The following is a 21919-nucleotide window of genomic DNA, read 5'->3' as shown; positions in this document are numbered from 1 at the left end:
AATCTGAAACACTCACACTAGTTTTTTCTTGGGTAATGCTAGTTATGTGTGGCTCTTTGGATTTTTCTTTGAGTATTATTATTTTGTAAAGGATTAGTTTATCCAGACCTCTGACCCTAAAAAAAAAAAGGTTTTTTTTTTTTCTCTTTTTTTTTTTTGTGGGTAAAAGTTTATAGCAGCCTTTAGGCAGTTCTGGTTTGAATATTTTTTTTAAATGTGAAATTATGTGTAGTAAGTACTAATTGTTTATGCGTACAATCTTGACCAACTTGTCAGGTGCAGTAGGGAACCCTATAAAGTGGTGAATTTTGGCTGGGAATTCCATAGATAGTTATGAGGAGGTTAGTCTTGATATTCATGCTACATTACCCAATCTCCTCATTGGGCTAAAAAATAGGAATAGTTTGCAGGACATGTATATGTCCACCTGTAGGGTTAATGAAAATTCGTATCCCTAAAACATTAATACTAAAGTAATCACTTTGTAAAAGAGACTGATGCCAGTCACTTTTGGAATCTTTTTTTCAGTGATAATTTGGTAATTAGTATCCAGCCTTTTGATGAGTGCATTGCATAGAGTACATGACAAGAAATGTCTTAAATGTGCTCAATGTTAGTCTTGATGAAGGAAGATACATGACTGTATCGGCACACTGTCAGTAGGGTCAGTAGCCATAAGAAACCAGTTGGTAGGAGTATGTAAAGGTATATATACAGTATAAAGAAGTCAGGTAAGCAGATCCTGGAGCAAACCAACTTTGGATTGATCCATAAATAGCACTAATTACATAAGATTTCCCTTTTACTCTGGAAATATTATATACTGTATCCAGAGGACTTAAACACACAGAAAAGCAATAATTTTTCAAAAAGCTGATGATAAAACTGGGTGTATTAAACTCATAAAAAACTACACTACTTTGTATTGACATACATCATCATCTGCCAGTTTTCAGTTAGACAGGTAGGTGACTTCATATTTCCCCTGATACAGTACATATGATTGGGAAATCTATTTCTTCAAGGTATTCTTCTTTACAGCACATTTGTAATCTTAGCAATTAACAACATCACTAAAAAGCTACATGCACTACTGTTTTTTATTATGTGAATCATATCCACTTGCACCATTTAGCCAATCAAGTTTGATAATTGTCTTTGCCAAAAATCAGTGAAGAGTATACATACCAAGTATCAGATGTAAATCCCTTAAAGAAATTTTGTCAGACTCTTCTTCAGTTGTAAGGTTTTGGGGAATTTTCTAGTTTATGAGGTGAAATCCAGTTAAACCTATTATCTTGGATGGTGGTATATTATTTTGGTTTGTTAAGGGAAACTACATATTTAATCTTGACTTATTTAGACCATTTTGGTGAAGTTAATTTTGTTTTCCAGTTAGAAAATTAGGATCACATAGTTTGCTAATGTATTGATACTGTTTTCTTGCAAGTAGGTGAATGATGTACTCTCTCTCTCCCTCTCGTATCTCTCTCTCTCTCTCTCTCTCTCTCTCTCTCTCTCTCTCTCTCTCTCTCTCTCTCTCTCTCTCTCTCTCTCTCTCAGTAAATTATTTACATACTTATGTATAGACAATGCTTTTCTAGTGTTAAAAGCATATACAAAAATAAACGTAGTTAATTGAAAAATGGAAATTTTATCTATGGAACTGTCCATATTATATAATGGATGTACAAAAATGAAATTATTTTTTTATTTAGTGACAACTCTTCTGATGTCTCTCACTTCATTAATAATTAATTAAAAATGTTTTCCTGGACAGTTGATAAGCAGTAGAATTATTTCTAGTCATTTTCCTCCTACGTATTTTAGGAGTAGTTAAGTAATATTTTTAATCTTTCAAATGCAAATTTTGTCACTCATATCTTTTATTTTCAGTTGAGGACATCATCATTTTCTGTTGCTTTGCTGCTGCTATTCTCCTCATGACTTCTCATGACTTACTTCTCTTTCCTTTACCTATTGAAGTTACAGACACTGGCCTTCAAATGCACTCTGAATTTTCTCAGAAATAAGGATTAGTATTATATCTGGTGTGTTATTGAAAAATCTTAAGCCCTAGAATGTCTGAAAGCTATAAAAGTTATTTAGAAGAAAGAATGAGAGTGTAGACTTTTCGTCAAAGTCGACACGTGGTAATGTAAAGTTGCTGATATGATTATCAGTAGCTTTTTTATTATTTTTTTCTTTCAGTTAGCTGTTTAAATATTCATGCATTTGTCATTTGCATCTTACTGTGTGCTTATTGCAAGTAGTGTAAGCTTCAAGCTTAACACACAGCTATAGTTTTAGTTTTTATTTTGAATTTATTTACTTTTTTAACCCCCACAATTGCCAATTATGCTAGGTAGTAACTGGCTGTTTTAGATACTAGAGTCAAAGTAGTGGAGCTGCTGAGAAATGTCAGAATTTTGAGGATTTTGAGGCTAAATCATAATCCAGCTAAATTTTAATCTCGACTTTCTTTTGGAGACACGACAGCATTTTTGAAAAGTCGTCTGCTTTGTCATTTTTATGCTGTGCTCACTGAAGTTAATAGCTTTCAAAAAATGTAAGTGATGAGAATTCCCATGAAATAATTTTGAGGAATGCCTATAATACTCTGCTCATTATCTCAAGTAGAAGTTTGTTTACAATTAATTTTTCTGGGTTTTCCCACTGTTATCCGACTGACTAAACCTTCCAGTTAAAATGTGAGTGATGTTGGTGTCAGGACTTGAAGTATATTTTATGTTTAGCTCCTTAAGTTTGATCCATTTTATTCTATTTTTGATGTAGCATAAGGTGATTTCCTCTGTTGCTATATAAGTCTTTTTAGGGTTACTTGGTATGTACATATTATACTTTCTTTGCATTGTACGAGATGGTAAAATGCTGGCTGTTTGTTCATTTCATTTAATCATAGAAATTTGCAATATATAAGTTCACCATGGTATGCCAGTCCAATGCGCTTCTAAGCGCTGAGTAATGCTATACATAATGAATTGTCTTAGATGAATGGCAGGCAGGGTTTCTTGCTGTTAACAATAGAAAAGGGATATCATGCATTGGTTTTTCCCATCACACTTATGCAACTTTTTGATTGGCTTGAAAACCCGATCTCCAGATTTTGGCAACATTCTCTTTGTTATGTTAAACATTAAATGCTTGGTGTTTAATTTCTTTTTTATTCTTGTTTGCACTGTGGTTTATCATTTGGTCTTCCTCTCATGCAGCGACCTTATGGGGGGGACAAGAAGTTCTCTGGGGGGGACTGAGGCTTATTGGGGCATGATCTCACCCCTTCCCCCCGCTTCGTGGGAAACCCTGCCAGAACAACAAAGCAGGTGCATCAGTCAGTCACACTTTCAATATTAGAGTAATTTTTTCATATATTTTAATTTCCCTTTTTTTTTTCTTTTCCAAAAAGTGGTGATATGTGTGAGCTTGATATGTTCGCAAATTATTAGCTTCTTGTAGATTTCCATTCGCTTCTGGACGTCTTTGAGAAGATAAATGCATTATCGTATGATTTGTTTTCCCTTTCTTTTCCTGCAAATATTCTTTCTGAAAGAAAATGCATTTGAGAAGAAAGCTAATTCTCATCTACATTACAGGTTAATTCAAGAAGAAAAGCAAACTACAGAGGCTCGCGCTGAAGAACTGGAGTCCAGGGTTGGTAGCGTTGAGCATATGATGCTTCGGGGTCGATCTTTGGAACGACCCTCGCCGCCTATTTCCGGTCGATCGACTCCCAAGTCCCACCATTCACCTTCGCGTGACTACTTACAAAAATACCATACGGTGAGCAGATTTATTAATCTGACCCATTTTGTTTCGTAATGAATTTGATTCAGAAGAAATGAGATTGAGAAATTTCTCTCATGTGTATTGAAAGTACTTACTGAAGTAGGATTTGCCTGATCTCTAAAACTTCCCCCCCTTCTTTGAAGTAATTATGTGATGGCTGTATTTTGTCTTGGATGTTGGGATGAGTGTTTATGTAAATAATGGAAATGGAGATAGTTTTATAGTTAAGGCAATCTCATTACTTCTTTCACTGTGCATCTCTGCCCTGCAGTTTAGTGGTGCTTAGATGCATATTCAGTCTTAGAGGATAGCATTTATGCATGTTTTCTTCAATGAGAGAGATATCATATCATGTATCTTAAGAGTACTGTATATGTAATATATGGGTAGTATTTTTTCACCTTTGTTTTGGCCCTAAGCACATGATTTCCATCAGCACCTGCTGCAGTTGTTAAAAAATGCACAAGATCAAAGAAAGAAAAGCAAAATAGAAGAGCTGCATGCAGCAGTGCCCTGCAGGAAGTGACCAAAGGCTGAAGAATATTATTGTTTCAGTTCTGCATTAAATTTTGCTTGATTATTGAGCTCTTAAATAGCTGTCAAGTTCATTTGAGTAATTTTGAAACAATGATGAGTCTTGCCATTGCTCGCTGTCCGTAACTCAGGAGTTGTGCTCATGCAATTAAATCTTTTCCAAGATGACTGTCATATTAACTTGCTCACAAAAATACTCCCTGTAATTTTCTATATCAAGTATGGTTTCTGTTACTGTGCTTGAGGTCTGGAAGTGATGAGATCAGTGTTCAGCAGTGAGCCAGTCAAGTACTGTATTTAGATCCCCTTTTTGTGCATGGAAAAACTTCTTATATAAGCACTTCTTTTTCCCCCATTTTAAAAGCTGTTAGCTAAATGGTTATGGCTTTAAAGTAATCTTAATCCAGAAAGAATCTCTAGGGTATGTAAAAGGTTATGAATTATTACTGATGTACCATTTGTATTATAGAAGCATTTTGGATTAAATGATATGAGCATAGGTTCCAGGATGGAGTCACATTCACAAGTCAGGCAAATACTTGCCACATTTTTCCAGGTGTTTTATTGTATTTTTCTAAAAGCTGACAGTGCTTCAGTTAACTGAATAGTGGAACAATTGGTTGTTACACCACAATTTACTTTTGAAACAGTGGAGGTGGAAGCCAGCTTTTGGAGTGTGACTTTATTGACAAGTCAGATAGTGAGTGGTTAGGGTTTGTAGCTCAGTTAGTTTTCAAAGGGAACTTATTTCATTAAGAAGGAATGACTTTTTGTATTATTTTCTTCTTGCACTTTGAGCAGTTCATCCAACACAGCTTGCTTATAATTATGGGATGATATTGTAATATGAAATAACAATTGCTCATATGTTTGTATGAATGTATTTGTATGTATGTGTGTATGTATGGTACTTGAGATGGGCATTCTTCATCTCTAAAAGCGCACTCACCCTGTGAATCATGAACCTTTTCTGTTCTGTTAGCAATTAAAAAAAAAAATATATAATTCCTTGGGAGATGTGGCATCATTTCTTGGGAATTTCTTACGGTGTTGGTGTTTTAATAGGCCCCGGCTGGCATGTCTCCTTCCCATATGTACCAGTACATGAATGACCGACGTCTCTCAGGGGGATCTCTGCCCGGCTCCCAGGTAAATGATATGCCCCGCCCACCCACAGTGACCCCAATCTTTCAGCCCTTTCTCAGATTCATCGCCAATTCGAATTGGTACCTACCTTTCTCTGTCACATTGCATATCTTGCACCAGCAGTCAATCTTTATACAATTTTTTAGGCTGATTAAAATATCCTTTGTTGATTTTGCACTATGTAGTCTTGTTTCTAAACTTGCACTCCTTCCCTTTCACTTGGTATAAGTATTGCAGGTTTTTATTATGGCTATTGTAAACATTATGTTGGACAAGGAGTTTTTGTTTTCCTCAGTTTAACCATGAAAAAACTAGTACCTTTTCTCTATTAAATTCTGCTTCACAAAAACAACAATTTTATTAGGTTATATGTAAGAGATGGTAGGCAGTTTTGAATGGCCACATAGGGATGTGAAGACTAATCTTTAGGAATTTTTTTGCAGTGGATTCAGATTGTTTTTCAGTGTCCGTTATCCAAGTCACTTCATTGATATCATCATCATTGCACATAGAGTATATGGTACACAGTAACTCGGTGTTATTTTAGTTCATTCCATTTTTTTGTTTTTCGAAGAATTCCATGTGCTGATACATTCATACATACATGAATACATACCTGTAAACTTGCATATACTATAGGTGTTAAGAAATCATACTACACTGTCTGGATAGACATTATGAAAATGATAATGGACTGTGAAGAGAAGTATGTATATTTTTTATTGTAATGATTGTGCTATGGCTGCCAAACAAGTTGCATTTTGTAATAAAAACAGGTTTTATGTGTCAGACATTTGAAAAGAATTTAGACACGTATATATGTGATTGAATATGACAGTTGGATACTGAATATTTGCCACTAAAGTGTTCCACAGGTCAGGTCAAGACAAATGTTTTTGCAAATGAGTAAGAGATTCTTGACTGGTGTAAGCATGACTAGAGTCTTGGTAATACTATATTTAAGAATATTCAGTGTTTAGTCTGATGACATTCCCAAGTGAAGCTATGCTTAGATCTGTGTGATTTTCGTAGGTGTATAGTAGTATATGATTGTCATATAGAGTAACTGAATTAACATGAGTGAATTTGCAAACTTCTTAGGAACATTGCCCATATCTACTTCACAATGAAGAGAAGAAGTTTATTCTTAGTTTTCATTGCCTTTATAGCCTACTAACATTCATACTCTTTATATTCTCTTGATATTGAAGACCATTTGAAAAGAAATTTTTTTTAATGTACTGTAATTACCTTTAGCAACCTATACATACATGATATGTTCTTTCTTTTTTCCTTCATTTTCATGCTTTTTATGCCACCATTATCCCTAAAATGATTTGGAAGACTTTTGAAATGTCTTCCTCTTGCTGGGTAGATTCAACATTAGTAATGTATCATAAGATACATAACTAGAATTTTTTGTTTTTTTCATTTAATTTGGGCTTTTGAAATCATATTAAAAAAGTTATTTCATTTTTCATTTGTTTTTTGCCTTGATTGCTACAGTCAAGTCTTTTTAACAAGCTCTGATCAGCTGATTTCTGTATTTAAAGGCGACCAAAGACAAAGGACTGAAAGCAAGGGACAGGTTCAGTGTCGTTAATAATTTTAAATGTTTAAAATATTTTGTCTTGATCTCATAATCAGTCTTGAAATCAGTGTTAAGCTTTTCTTGAATAGTATAGAGCACATTATAAACTAACATAGAATAAATGCCATTACATATTTCTTGCTGCTATTAAAACTATGCTTGAATTATATAAATTATTTATATCAATACGTATGAAATGTCGTTTTTCATGCAGCATTCATAACTCAACTCCTGAAGCATCCTCTCAGTTAGACATAGAATGTTTTGGATACCTGAATGATATAATATGTTTTAGAATTGAAGTTGCAAGTAATTTTTGTTTGCAAATTAGTTAAACCTGACCAGAGTGATTCACATTCACCACAAACGCAGGCTTGCAAGATTTGTATATTCAGAAAAAGAAATCCTATGTGGAATATGTTGAATAGCTAACAGGGTACATGACACTGAGCATGGCTAGGGTAGTGATTGTTCATGTAGGTTTGAACAGCATACTGATGTGATACTCAAGATAGAGAAGAGTTGTCTTTTTGATGTTTCCTTTTCATTAAGGGAAGTTATCATACTACTAATAAGACAGTGCTTTAGATATGAATGTTTTTATTCCCTTTTCTCCTCAGTAGGCTATTTCTAGCCACAAAGAAGATTAAAATAAGGCTTCTCTCTTGCATTCATCCACCATCATTTCACAACCCACTATATCACTCTAGTAGTCCTTAGAACTTGTACAGTATAAAATGAGTACAGTGAAGCAGCATCATTTAGGCATTTGGACAAGGTTGGCATCAGCACTTGAAATCTTTTGTGCTGAAATTAGTTAATGCATAATGTACTCAGACATCCAAGATGATCCCATCCAGTTACATTATTTTAGAAGGTCTTTATCTGCTTCTCTTAATATGCTGTTATAGATTAAGTGTTTGCAATTCTTGGTTCAAGCAAGAGATTGGAGTATCTGGTTAATAGTTATGAATACAAACTTCCAATGCAGCCGTGTTTTGCAAAGGTAAACTACAACATTTATCCTGATGTTTTGTGCTCTCACTCTTCCTGAATACTATGCTGAGTCGTCCTGTTGAAACTTTTCTTCCACACCAACTAACCAACACGTTCTCCTGTCCCCCACCTCCTTCCTTCCAAAACTTTTGCATCTCATACACACTTCAGAAAGCCAAATCTCTTTCATCAGCATTTTGTTACCCTCAAGACTTAGTATCTAAGAGACCTCATTCCATTTGTGAGGTAATTCCTTCTTGCTCATCACAAAGTTTAGATTGCAAAATGTGTCCTTCACATCATTCAGTGGCTTGAATTCACTACTAGTACATTGAAAATACTAACTTCTTACCCCTTTAGTGCTTCTATAAATGGTTTGCCAGTTGTTTCATGAGTAAGATGTCTCAGGGGCTCTGAATCTACAATTATTGCCTGCTTTTGCTGCATTTCTGCATGTGGCAAATGATTCTGATGAGTTTCACAACTACATGTGATTATATTTTGGATGGTTGCAAAGGTTACTTGTGTGCTTAATATGAGGAGTAACAACGATACCTCCTTGTGTTTCTGATATTCACAAACAATACTTTTTTGTGTCAGATTGTGTACATACTTTTATCTTGGTTATATATGTAGCATTGTCCTATTTAAGAAGGACTCTGACATTGTATAACCTGTGTGTGTTTTTAACATACTCTTTCACCAAGACTTCAGCAATGTGTTCACATGCTGCTTTAGACCCTTACATCTGTGTAGACGCTGCCCTTTAGTACCTTTGAATGGGATAATAAGGTAACTTTTAACCTCACACTCTCTGTTTATTTTATTTTCACCCATCTCACTATTTTCATGTATGACACTTGACATACAAATAGTCATAGCTTTTCATCAATTAGAGAATTGTATACTCTGTCAGTGATTACCCTTTAGGCCTATGCTGTACTTGTGTTAGGTTGGACTAGTACCATCAGACCAATTATATGATAGGTATTGGACTACAGGAGATTCAGTGTTGTGAACTGCACCAGTCAGGATCCCTTGTTCAACAGGGTGTCCTATTAATATACATAGGATTAGGAGCATTATTTTTTTATGATAAATACTAATGACAATTTTTTCTGTATGATAAATTCTAATAGCAAAGTATCACATGCTTAGATTGCGAATACGTAGCCTTGCCTTGTTCTGTTCCAAAATGGTTCCCTCTTGCTCTGTTGAAATTAGGGGCTGTAAAGGAGGAGGAGGCTCAATGTTTTGCAGAGTATTTTAAACATATCTATTTGGGTTTAGTTTCAAATTTTTATCATTCTCTTTGGTAAAGATGACATGCTGTTGACTTTATCCATGGAAGCATAAACTTTAAAAGAAATCATTTGTCTTCAGAGCCGTTTACAATTATAATTAGTAGTTTTATTGATATTTTAAAATAACTTAAAGAATTTTGAGGAAAACTTTGAAAATTGGTAGTTAAAAACTTTCAACACTTCGTTTTGTAAGAAAATCTGTACATGGTACTTAAGAAATGATCATGATATTGTGAAATGCTAATAGTGGTAGATACACATTAAAATGTAAACTCCATAATATTTTGGGAAAGTTTTTGTTTGAAAAATTTTAGTCTGTTCCCAGAGTAATAATGAACAAATCACAAGCTGCTTTTGTGGTTAACAAATGCGAGTTTATCAGAGATGTAACTTTGATGAGCCATTGTGTATTTTCCGTGGAAAGTTGTAGTAAATGTACTAAACAGCCTTCATTTCTTTTTGTCGTTTTTTTAGTTAGGAATTAACCTATTTTTACTCTTGATTCAGACATTTATAATTCTCCTGTTTTATTGCCAGTTAGCCGTAGGTGAATTAGAAAGAAGTGCCTTATTTTTCAAAATAGTTAGACAGTGCAACACCGCAACAATCCATTTGTTGAATGCAACAAATGGCTTTGTAGCACCAGTAATCATCTTGGTTATTATTAAAAAGTGAAGTCAGCAGTTTTGTAAGTTCTCCTTTTAATTCTTCCTATGAGAAGGTAAGATTTGGCATGGAAATTTGCTTCATAGAAGAGAACGTAGACTATTATGTGTTTGCCTAGACATCACTTAGAATTAATAGATAGCTATTGCACATATAAATACATGTAAATGTCGACAATTAACATTGAATGCTTCATTTTTTAGCTCCATCAATATCTGACTTAAACCAAGTATGATATGTGACTTTTTTTTATTGTTTTGTCATTTCCTAAAGTATTATTTTAGATGTTTATGTTCGCATTCTAACCTTTAGTCGGGATTACTTTGGATGTGTTCTTTGTGTTGACTTTTAAATTATTGTTGTCCATCTTTAAAAAGGTTATTTTCGGTATCCTTTCTTTCTCTTAGGTAAATTACATTTCTACAATAATTGAATTACATTTCTACAATAATTTTATAAGTTATGTATACTATGTGAAGGTTGGTGTTAAAAATCTCTACTTTAAGGAAGATGTCTGTACATTGTATTGCATAGGTGTTGATCATTACATATACATATACAAGAATCTATCCTTGACTATTGCAGTGTTTTAGTCAATAATTATCATTTCCTGATTTTTGCATCATTCTTTCATTTCAAAGTCAGCATACCCTGAGAAATGGCAAAGCTGATCTTCATGAGAACCTTTCAGAATTATTTGAAATCTGTTGATCAGGGATCTCTTACTTTATTTGATGATAGGTATAAAAACTAATTAAACTGTGTGTAGCAAATACAGACTGTTGCCATAGGTGGCCTTACTGTTTGGTTGAAAGTGATGACCATGTTCACTGTTCAGACAAGAAAAAATTATGATTTTTGCTGAGAGGGTGAGAGGAAGAACCTCTGCTCCTCAGGGGTGGTTAGATTGCCATATGTCTTTAAAAAATAAGACCATCAGTGCCAACTTGGAGAAGTAGTGTTACTTTTATGTGTATGTTAAACATTGACTTAAAGAAATGTGGGATCTTACCTTCACTTCAGTGAGTTTCTTTCCGATCTAAGCAAATAATTTTCTTTTCTGGATAGAGCTTATTTGGTTGACACTTGAACCAAGCACAGAAGTATTGAAGGTAATGGTTTGAGTGGTTTGTGGTTCATTACTTCTTATAGGCTATGTAGGTTTGTACATTTCTACTCCTAAATTTTTCCTTATTTTATCTTTCTGTATTTAAGTGCTTAAATATTATGTGCCTGTAATGGAATATATTCCTATTACCTGGGTTACAGTAGTAAACAAATTCATGTACTATACAGCTAGTAAATCTAAGGCGTGAGGTAAAGAATCTCAAGAATTTTTGATAGGGAAGCTTTTACAAAAGATAATGGCATATATTTTATGTAGAACTAACTCAAGGGTAGATCAATTTTGAGCTAAGAATATGTAAGATTAACAAACCATGTTGCTATGCTTGAGTAATTTTACTTTGGTACTTGATCAATGACCATCTGAAAACTTTTATTAATAGTAAATCTTGCACACCCAGGGGTTGGGGATACTTTTGAAGAATATATTTTACTACGAATTTTCTTTATTATTTAAATTGTTTACCATATCCTTCTTTCTAAAGAAATTGACTTAGAGAATCAACTCATTCGACGCAGTGAATATGCTCCAACTCCTCACAGCTCATTTGCCAGTATTGTTATGAAATAAGATATCCTTGAAGTAAACTGCAATACATTTTTGAAAATAAGGATAATATATTTATTTAAAGTAAAATTGTTGGTACTGCACATTTTTCTTAAGTAAAGGGTAAAGCCTGCGAGCATGTGGCACCTCTGATAATCAGATTTGTAATTCAAAAGGGAGCCATCGGTATTTGAATTTTATATTTCATTTTTAATTTGTAAACTAAAGTAAGTTACCCAGTTTTTTTCTGAAACTTTGGAATCAGTCAAATATTGACCATGAGCCTGGAGCAGTGCCCTTGAAAAATTGTGCATGACTCGGGCAAAATGTAAAGAACTGTGCTTGGTCAAGTTGGCCCAAAATTTTGAATGTAATAGGTACTTTTATTGACAGCAGGAAGGAAGATGATCAAAACATGCTATCGTCATAATCAAAAAGTCTCGGCAGTGAAATGATATGTAACTACTAAGCCAAAAAATCCATTGACACAAAACTGGAACTTGTCAACAAGAAGTGAAAACTATATTTAAAGCAAACACTAGCACTAACTGCACAAGACTCGAGAAGAGTAAAGAACCTGTACCCCACCCTACCCTACCCCGTTGTCTCAGCCAGTTATTATGCATCATCCAACTCCTCACAATTTGCTCTTTGAGCTGTTTGAATAAGTCAGACTACCAATGCATCAAAATATCTTATTGTGTAGTACCCCATCCAGGATGTTCGTTTGCTACCCAGTCAATTATATCTTGTAATTTGGAGTGTAACCGTCAGATAGCTGTGCTTTCCTAAAGCCTTTGTAATAAGGAAAAAGCTTGAAGTTTTAAATTGTGTTCTGATAAAAAAAGTTACTGTATTTTTTTTATTTAGAGAAATGATAATGAAATTCTGTTGCATGTTGAGAAGAAAACACCTCTGCAAGATGTAATGTGTAAAATTTAATGAACTAGTTTTTATAAAGGGATTTAACGTAGATATTTCAAGTAAACTACTAGAGGTAAAGAAGAAATACTAAGACTGGATTGTTTTAAAAAGCAAATATGTAAAGGTGAAAGCAATATTTTAATTATTTTTCCATTTTGTGGTCATTATTTATTATTTTATACAGCACAGACATGTGAAACATAAATTTGATTGTCATGGTTTGGTGTTTGTCTTGTTGACAAAGTTTGTTCCCCATTGAGACTGATATAATGTTGAGTTCGTCAAGGAAATGTGTACTGGAACATAAAAAGGCACTTGATGTGCAATTTGTTTCAGAGGTGTTTATGTTTAGTTTGCACCATTCACTGAAATGCTAGGTACTATATCTATGTTGGTTTGGTTGTGAGCGGTTGGTTTGCCATGCCTGACTAATTACAACATATCCGGTGTGTGCTTATATAAAATTAATGTGCTGATTTTGTTTTTTCAGGGTAATTTAGCCAACATGAATAGAACAGAGGGCCGTGACGAAAGCCAGCTCTCATTAGGGATGCGAAGCGAAGGGTCTCCACCCACTCCACGGTCACTGCGTATCATGCCAGGCCCAGCAATGGCCCCTCCGACCAGTCTTGTGCCAGGAGGTGGTAATATTGGGGGACCGGGCGGGGGACCACCTTCTCAACTGGCCAGTCTGGCAGCATCGTCTGAAGACCTGAGGAGGTACACTCATGTGCCTGACCACTCCTCGCCTGCCTCTACTCTCTCGCCTGCCCTCCATCACCACCCCTACTCACCAGGGTACTGTATTTGTCGCACACACACAACCACGCTCCCCCCACCACACTTGAATATGAACACTGTTTTGCTTTTGCTAGTCATTTTTTTATCCATTCACACTAAATTCACTTGTTTTATTGTGAACTTTAATAAATTGCAGTTCCTACATGTCACTGAAGCTTGATCTTTTGAATGACATTTTCCTGAAACTTCTGTTCTTAACATTTAATCATGGTCAAGATTGATTCATCCATTTCAAGAGAAACAGATCAAATTTAGCTCTTTGTGAAATCAATCCAGAGATTACTTGAAGGGGAGCCTGATTGTGTATTTAAAGGAGGTTGATCCATTGAATTTAAATTCTAGTGGTTTCTCAGTATCACACTGTAATTTTAAGTTTGAATACAGACGATTCTCTCTCTCTCTCTCTCTCTCTCTCTCTCTCTCTCTCTCTCTCTCTCTCTCTCTCTCTCTCTCTCTCTCTCTCTCTCTCTCTCTCTCTCTCTCTCTCAATGCAGTCACATTTTGTTTAGTGTTTTATGGATCCACCTCTTTTGACTCCATGCAACTAACTTTGATTTTGCTCTGCAGCCAAAGCTCTTATTAATGAAATTAATTTTTTTGGTTTCATTTTGGTTGTGATTATTAACTTAGAGTTACATTTCATTTAATAACTAATATATGGGATGCTTCTAACATTGGTGATGATAATGAATATTATAACATACACTGTGTAATGTATATGTGTGTGTATATTTCAAAGTTTAAAGTATAAATATATACATTGAAATATACACATATATTTTATATAGTGTACTTACATACATACATTCATACACTAACACATACACACACAGATTCATGTTATATAGTATATATAATAAAAACCATCTTTGCGTGTATTTATCATTTCAACACATAGTTCATTGTAAATACAGCATTGTTTCCAACTCAGCTGGACTTTTTATTTTGCAACCAGATGGTTTCATGTGCAAAATAGAGAGCGAATGAATTTGTTTGTCCTGAAATGTAAGCACACTTCTTAATGAAGCGTAGCATTTTATGGATGCAAAACAAATTCAAAAGGCACCGCATATATGCTGTTAATAAATAGAAGCCTAAACATATAGTAATTGCATACGTTGACAACAATGAGCATGATTTTAAATGTGCAGGCACCACCCTACTTAAGAATATTCAGCTTACAAACATTCAGAGATAGTACAATCAAACGGGATTGCAAATTAAAATTGCATTCAGAGCGGTGTCCTTTGCCACCAGGAAGTTCAAATTTTGTTTTGCATGCCTATTCTGTATACATACTGTACTGTATGTACGGTGGATTGTTTTAGGATGAAAAAATATAAAGTACTACATATATTGATTTTATATCATACTTGACTTCAATAGTCCGAAAGAGTACAGTAACCAACTTACAACAATTCAACATACAAACGGCTGTCCAGAACGTAACTCATTTGCATAGGGTGGTGCCTTATAGCAAATTTAATAACACCATTACACAAAGGTCATGATGAAGTGTTCATGTACATCCAAATGCCACAGACTTCAACATACAGGCAGACATACACTAAAAATGAAAATAAATTTTAGATATTAAGTTAGTATTATCAGGTTGCATATAATGATATGGTTGCAATGTCTTGTAGCTGCTTCTTGCTTTGAATGTGTGTTTTTTTTCCTCATTGTCTAAATCTGGACTACTTGCTATGATCATGAAATATGATTTAGGTTTTAGAATGGTAATCTCAGAAGTCTCTGTTGTTTGGTTGCTTAAGAATGTACAAGATTATTGGCTGTGAATTGGAAAAGTAATGCTTTTTTTTGCATTGGATAACTAGTCGAGCAGTATTTGTGACTATTGTTTTTGGGAAATTTTTACGAACAATTTTCAAATCATAAGTGTACAGTGATTATTATTACCAGCTAGAAGAAATTTCCTCAATCCATATTACCTCTGTATGAAAGACATTTTTAATTACTTCACAAAGACTAAAGGTTTATCCTGGTTTTTACTGTAGCAAGGCCAGTGCTGTTGCACCATTGTTCTAAAAATTTATGGATTACTAGAAATTGCCCCTGGAAGATCAGGAGTTAATGCTCATGTATGCAGTTAAATGCTTAGAAATGGAAATATTTCTATAAATAGAATATTTATAAGAAATGAAAATACAAGGACTATGCCAAGGAATGGAGAAACTTTTCTTGCACTTAGTGTAACTCATTTTTATTTTCTTAGTCTGAATTCTCTAATGATTTGAGCTGCCCATTATGATTTTCCATGTTTCCATATTCATTTGGAATATCCAAGTAAGCATCGTTTAATGAAGTAATTGGAAACTGAACCAGGATTAAATTTGAATTATCCCACGTGTTGACATGCAAAGACTTACCCGTGTTGATTCAGCTTCAATTGATGTTAAGTCCTTACCCCTTCCGTCCTCATGAAAATATCCTAGATCCTTGCAAACCTTACGTCTTCTTACTTCTTCTGCTGCCATGACGTCACATTTATTTTCCCCTTAAATGTCCTTCTCTTCATATTTTCAAATCGCATAACCCATCATGTCTTAGATGTGTTGGTGTGACAGGAAAATAAGTGTGAGAGAAATTAATCATTCTTGGTTTTCAGTTTTATTTATACAGCCAAGTGCGAATACAATTAAAGGAACATCTTTTTGATAAGGAGGCATTTCTTCTGTAGTTTCTTGATGTGAAAGATTTTTTTTTTTTTTAGAAAATCTTAATTTTTTTTAAACAGCAAAGATTGGTACAATATGAATGACTGCACAGTGTCATGAATATGCAGTATCCAAATTTGAATTGGCAAAAATATTTTAAATAACAAACTGATTGAGATTCATGATTCCATTGACAGAATTGCTCGTAGCATGAACATTTTTTATATGGTGGTTTGCGTTATGATAATCAGCATAATTTTTTTTTATTGTAAAATAGATTAAGAAAACATATTAGTATAAGGGGAATTTGATTTCGTGAACTTCCAAGATTTGGTAGTAATGTAAGGTCTACTTTGTTTTATTTTTATTATTATTATTATTATCATTTTCTAATTTTATTGTAATTTTTAAGGTGTGATTGACCGAATGTTTCTCTTGGTATGTGCTTTGTAGAAGTGATTGTCTTGTGATGGTTCTGTTGTTGTCTAGTGTACTAACTGAGTGGTGGTGCGGTGGTATCTCCACAGAAGCAGTGTTGTCACTCCGGGTCAGCCCCACTACCCCTCCAACTGCAGCCTTCTCTCCAGCCCCATGCTCAGGTTACTCACCTCTCTATGGTCACCCCCAAACCCTTTGCCCAAACTCCCCATCATCCACATTGTTGTTGTCATTGTTGCTGTGTGCCTGTAGTTTAAATCACTGTCAGGTGCTGTTTGTCTGATTCCAAAAAGGCACTGGAAGCTAAGCCTGATACTGAACAGATCTGTATTGTGTGACATACTGTTGAAAGCTTACTTATATAAAGGTTATGTCTTGAATGGGCCTACAAATGTGTTTCTTTGCTGCTGAGAAGGCTCACATCTGCAAAGCTCACTTTTATCTGAATTCATTAAAATAAACAGTTTTCATGATGACTCCTAGCCTTGTTAGTGACATCTTTTCAGGCTGAGTTTAATGCCTTTTCTGGAATTTGTTGATGTCACTTTTCCCTTATTCTGTGCACCTGTTTCCTCTTTTAATCCACCCTCCTCCTCCTCATCACACTGTCAGTCTGTATGACATATGACAGCGGTGGTTTTCCACTCACTCTGTAGCCAGCACTTTTATATTCTCACAATTGCTCCCTTACAGGACTTGATTGTAGTTCGCCCACCAAGTAGCTAGCACCTGATAGTATAAACACCCCTTGACGAACAGTCAGTTGTGTACTATTTTTATCATTAATGCCAAAAGTCACGTTTTTTCAGCAGATATTTCAATATTATCATTGTAGAAAAGCAATATACTCCTTCCCAATTACAGAAGTAGTTCATATTAGACAGTTTTAATTACCGTTTTGTCTTCATCAGAGTTGCTAACACGTGTTTTGGATGTAGACGTAGAAAGTTTGCATATTATTGAATTTGACACAGTTCTGTATGATGATATGTTTGATTGTAAAAACTTCAAAATGAACAGTGAGAAATATGTTTCTAATAATGTATGTTTCAGTCAAAATATATTACATTTTGAAAAAATATTAACACACTATAACAACATATTGGTTGCACTTTCAAAATTTTAATTATAGTTGTAAAGAAAGACTGATTAAGAAGAAAGTTACTGAAATGACATACTAACAAGGATGTTGATTTTAATAGGTATGTAACCTGTGTTTTTATCTGTTCTTTGGAGATACTTTGGTAAGCACCACACCAAAATGCTCCATTATGTAATAAAAATGCTTACTAACTAAATTCTAAGAAAATATAGTTTCAGAGTTGACAGGGCATCGGAAGTGATATCCAACATTTTACGCCAGAATAGGGTCAGAAATATAGAATCGAATAGTCTCTACGCTCATTTCAAAGTTAAAGTAATTTTATTTTTTTGGTAAGACATTAAGTTACTCCTTAGAACTGGATCATTTTTTTAAATATTAAAAGAAACCTATGAGGAGTTTATTTTACATTATTTAGGTTGTGTAAAATTGCAAGAGCGCATCAAGTGATATGCAAAAACAACATGCTGTTGGTTCATTTGATGGTTTACCAACAGAACTTTTAGTTACGTGGGGATTATGTATCAGAAGTGGCAGTTCACACAGATTTGTAATTATTGGTTTGGCAAGTGCAGTTTATAAATGGCAAAATTCTTTTGACATGTTCATTTTGTAATGCAAATTAATTTCTTCCATATTCTAAAAGAGGGAATCTTAGATAAGTAGTAAAGTCCATGAAGTTGGTCTAATAAGAGAGGAGATGCATCTGACTTGTATAAAATTTCACTCTTTAGAGGTGGTATAATATAGTATGCCAGTACGGCATGTTCTCAAAACATCCAGTTTGCCTCTATTGAACTAAGCAGTAAATTAGGTTAGTTTACATGCAGGGGTCAAGGTTGGGCTGGAGAGAGTTTGAGCCAAATGGACTGAGGTGCTTTAAGGACTTGCTAGTCCATCAGATGATTCTTTAAAAAATGAGCAAAAAGAAATAGCTCACAAGAGTGTCAATCACCTTATTAAATGCTATGCTTGAATTAGCCTTTAGTAGTACTGTTCAAACCTCAGCTGGTAGTCTGTTCCAAAACAGGCTATCTTTTATTAGAGAAAGTTGACGCTTAATCAGTACTTTTTCAAAGACTAAAAATTGAGGGGTTCTAGCCATAGGAGAGTCAAATATTCTCTTTCCGAAATCCCTCTCCATTATTCACATCATCACCTCTCTCATTATGCTTATCCTATACCAGTACTCTACATCCTTAAAGATACTTTATGACAGAATACATTGATGCTAAATAATTTGCAAAACTCATTCTTTATGCCTCTTGAATATAAAGTACGTACAGGAGAAGTGACCTGAATTGACTTAAGTTATCTACCTGCTGATGTTTTTATATGAATCCAAAAAGCGAACATGGATTTTTTTATTGAAGGAAATTACATGTAATTATCAGTGATGCCCTTCATGTGTTTATTACACCCTGAAGCCCAACTTGACCTATCACCAAGAATTCAGATGTTTTCGGGGTTCTAGATAGTATTTTGGTCCATTACGTACAAACATCATCCCTCTCCTCCCAACAGGTGCCAAACTGTAGCTTCATAATGATTAGGGTTGTTGTGAGATTGGTGGTATACCTCAATTTGGGGTGCTTTGACCCCACCCCCCAAAAAGAAAAAAAAAATTGTTGTGGTAAATTCTCAGTTACTTATCCTTTGACACCAAAGTCATACTAGACTCCTTTCTGGCATGAAAATATCAGATGACCAGTTATAAGAAAAGAAAGTAATAGGGTAAGTCATTTTCTTAAATACTGCTAAGCTGATATTTTGCCAAAATTAGTTAGACCATAATTGAAATAAATTTGTAATCTTTCAATCACAAAATCTTTAGCAGGATGAGAATGTCCAATAAAGAAAAGTTATCCAAATACTAACTTTAAATTTATTATTTTTTTTGCACGTAACTATATAAGATTCTTATATATAGCCCTTCACAAAATGCACATAACTGTATAAGATTCTTATATAGCCCTCCACAACAATGTTTTGGGCAGTACATATTACCCATGGTGCCATTATTGACACTGTCAATGTTACAGTTATTTGTGTGTGCTTGTTGTGTGGGAGTGAATACATGCACATTTCCTCATCATAAATCATGAAAATGATGATGGATTTCTTTAAGGACTGACTTACTGTATTGTGTGATAGTAACAGAGGAAGGATATCCGTTATTGCTATGTAGTTTTTTGTGTTGTTTTTCATCCCCAATGGAGTTCTTTGATTAGGTTTTTATTTTTTGTGTATGTAGCAAATCACACATCGTTTGTACATACACAAGCATTAGATTATTTGTTGAGCTCTCAGATGTTATTTTCCATAGGATTCACTGGAAATGATGTAGCCTCTTTTTTTGTCCTTTTTTTCTGGTGCACTTATTAGGGCTTTTCGTAGCATTTAAATGTTATGAAGGTATTATATTGACTGAAGTTGTAATAACTTTATTTTATTTTATAGTTGATTTACAGTAAGACATTTGCAACCAGCTAAGTGGAAATCTCATTGAACGTCTTTCCTTATAATTGAGGGAACTGCAAAAATGGATGTTAGGAGACAATCACATATTTTATCTTGAATGAACCAGTTTGTTTCTGTGTGAAATGTGTTATAGGTACATCATGTTTTGGTTGATACTCATAAATAAAAATTTTATTACAGCCATGTAGAAAAGTTGCAAAAGCCTGGCATAGTAACATTGGTAGTAACTTTTCATGTATTCATCTATTTAATAAATAATAAACGGTCAGATGACAGGGCTCTCCATCATATTATGTAAAGGCAAGTGTGAAATAGAGTTGTGGAACGCTTTATTTTTTTCATGCATAGAAGATACTAGAGCAGATTTTTGTGAAATTTTACATCCTTTGGCTCAGAAGCATGTGTGCTTTTAGAATTAGCAGTATAATTCAGTGGATAGTTCATGTATCTGGTTTTCCTCAGTCAGAAATATTACAGTTTATAGATTACATGAAATTTACTCCATCAATAAATGTAAGAATTTCATGCTCGAGAATAGTTAAAACATTCATAAGTTTTGTTGTGATCTGAAGATGACATTTTTTTTTGTGTTCTAAACAAATTGATAAATACTTGGGGCCTCTTACATAACTCAAACGAAAGGCATGTTCAAGGGAATCCCTAAACTTGCATGCAACTCTCAGTCCTCTTTTTGTGGATTGCAGTTTGACGTAAACAGCCCTAACCTACTGAATTAATAACCACAAAACATTTTCTTCATTTTAATTGACCTTCCACAACCTTGTTTTAGCTGCCCCTCCTATTTTGCTGTAAGTACTGTCTAATGTTAGTCAAGTTAAGACTTCTCCTTGGCCAGCACAAGCATCAAACCTTTTATAAAGATATGTTGGCATTTTGCTCATAAGTTAGGTTTATTATTCCTGAATGCTAATTTCAAAGTTATCTCACTATAGAAATAATTGATATTATGAAAAGTGGCACTGGCTTTTGAATGGACAGTCCACGTTGCAAACACACCAACAACCATTCTTGCTAACTGGAATAATCGTGTGTATTTTTGGATAGGTGCTTACCTGGGAGCAGAAATCTGGGGAGCACTCCTCCGAAGAGCAACGGTCTGCTACCTATTGATTTGATAGCCGAATTGCCCAAGTATGTTTACTAAGTTGCTTATATAGGGTAGCTATAAACCTCACCTCTTCACCAAAATGTTTCTTGTACTCACTTAATTTCTACTGATATTATTACTACCACTACTACTACTACTACTACTACTACTACTACTACTACTACTACTACTACTACTACTACTACTACTACTATATACTACACTTTACACTATTACTACTACTACTGCAACATGCTATTCATATACGTCTCCCTAGATTTACCCTTCTGTTCCTGTTCATTTTTATTATCATCAACATTGTTGGTAAATGGTACCTCATTGTCGTAGCTAGCAGTCTCTTAGAGTATGTCACTGCATTCACTGGTACTAGAGTAAACACAGATTGAAAGAACACTTACATTTCATATAAGAGATGTTCTATGCTTTTCACAGCACATAGATATTAGTGCTAAAACTCTTAATGAAGTGTATTTATTGTAGATGTATGTTTCTTATATAGAAAGTAGTGCTCATGAAGCTGTAAGCATTGAAGAACTGGTGAATAAGGAGACATATTTTGTTGGGGGTTAGGGTTGAATATTTTGGCCATGAAGAATGTTTAACCCAAGATATTTTCAAGTAACAATGGGTGCTTCTTGGTTTGGCCATGT

General features: G+C 34.4%; 1 protein-coding gene across 1 annotated transcript in view; it reads left to right on the top strand.

Annotated features, from left to right (window-relative positions):
• The window catches only part of LOC135223869 (liprin-alpha-1-like), a 294483-nt gene that overhangs the window by 181374 nt on the left and 91190 nt on the right, over positions 1-21919 (top strand). The window contains exons 15-21 of the mRNA XM_064262769.1: positions 3234-3344; positions 3615-3801; positions 5407-5490; positions 13131-13438; positions 16647-16718; positions 18595-18605; positions 19590-19612. Coding sequence (XP_064118839.1) covers positions 3234-3344; positions 3615-3801; positions 5407-5490; positions 13131-13438; positions 16647-16718; positions 18595-18605; positions 19590-19612 — 796 coding nt within the window. The remainder of the gene's footprint in view (positions 1-3233; positions 3345-3614; positions 3802-5406; positions 5491-13130; positions 13439-16646; positions 16719-18594; positions 18606-19589; positions 19613-21919) is intronic.

The sequence above is a fragment of the Macrobrachium nipponense genome, chromosome 10 (genome assembly GCF_015104395.2).
Source record: "Macrobrachium nipponense isolate FS-2020 chromosome 10, ASM1510439v2, whole genome shotgun sequence".
Lineage (NCBI taxonomy): Eukaryota > Metazoa > Arthropoda > Malacostraca > Decapoda > Palaemonidae > Macrobrachium > Macrobrachium nipponense.
The sequence above is the reverse complement of the archived record's forward strand: the minus strand, read 5'-3'. Positions and strand labels throughout refer to the sequence as shown.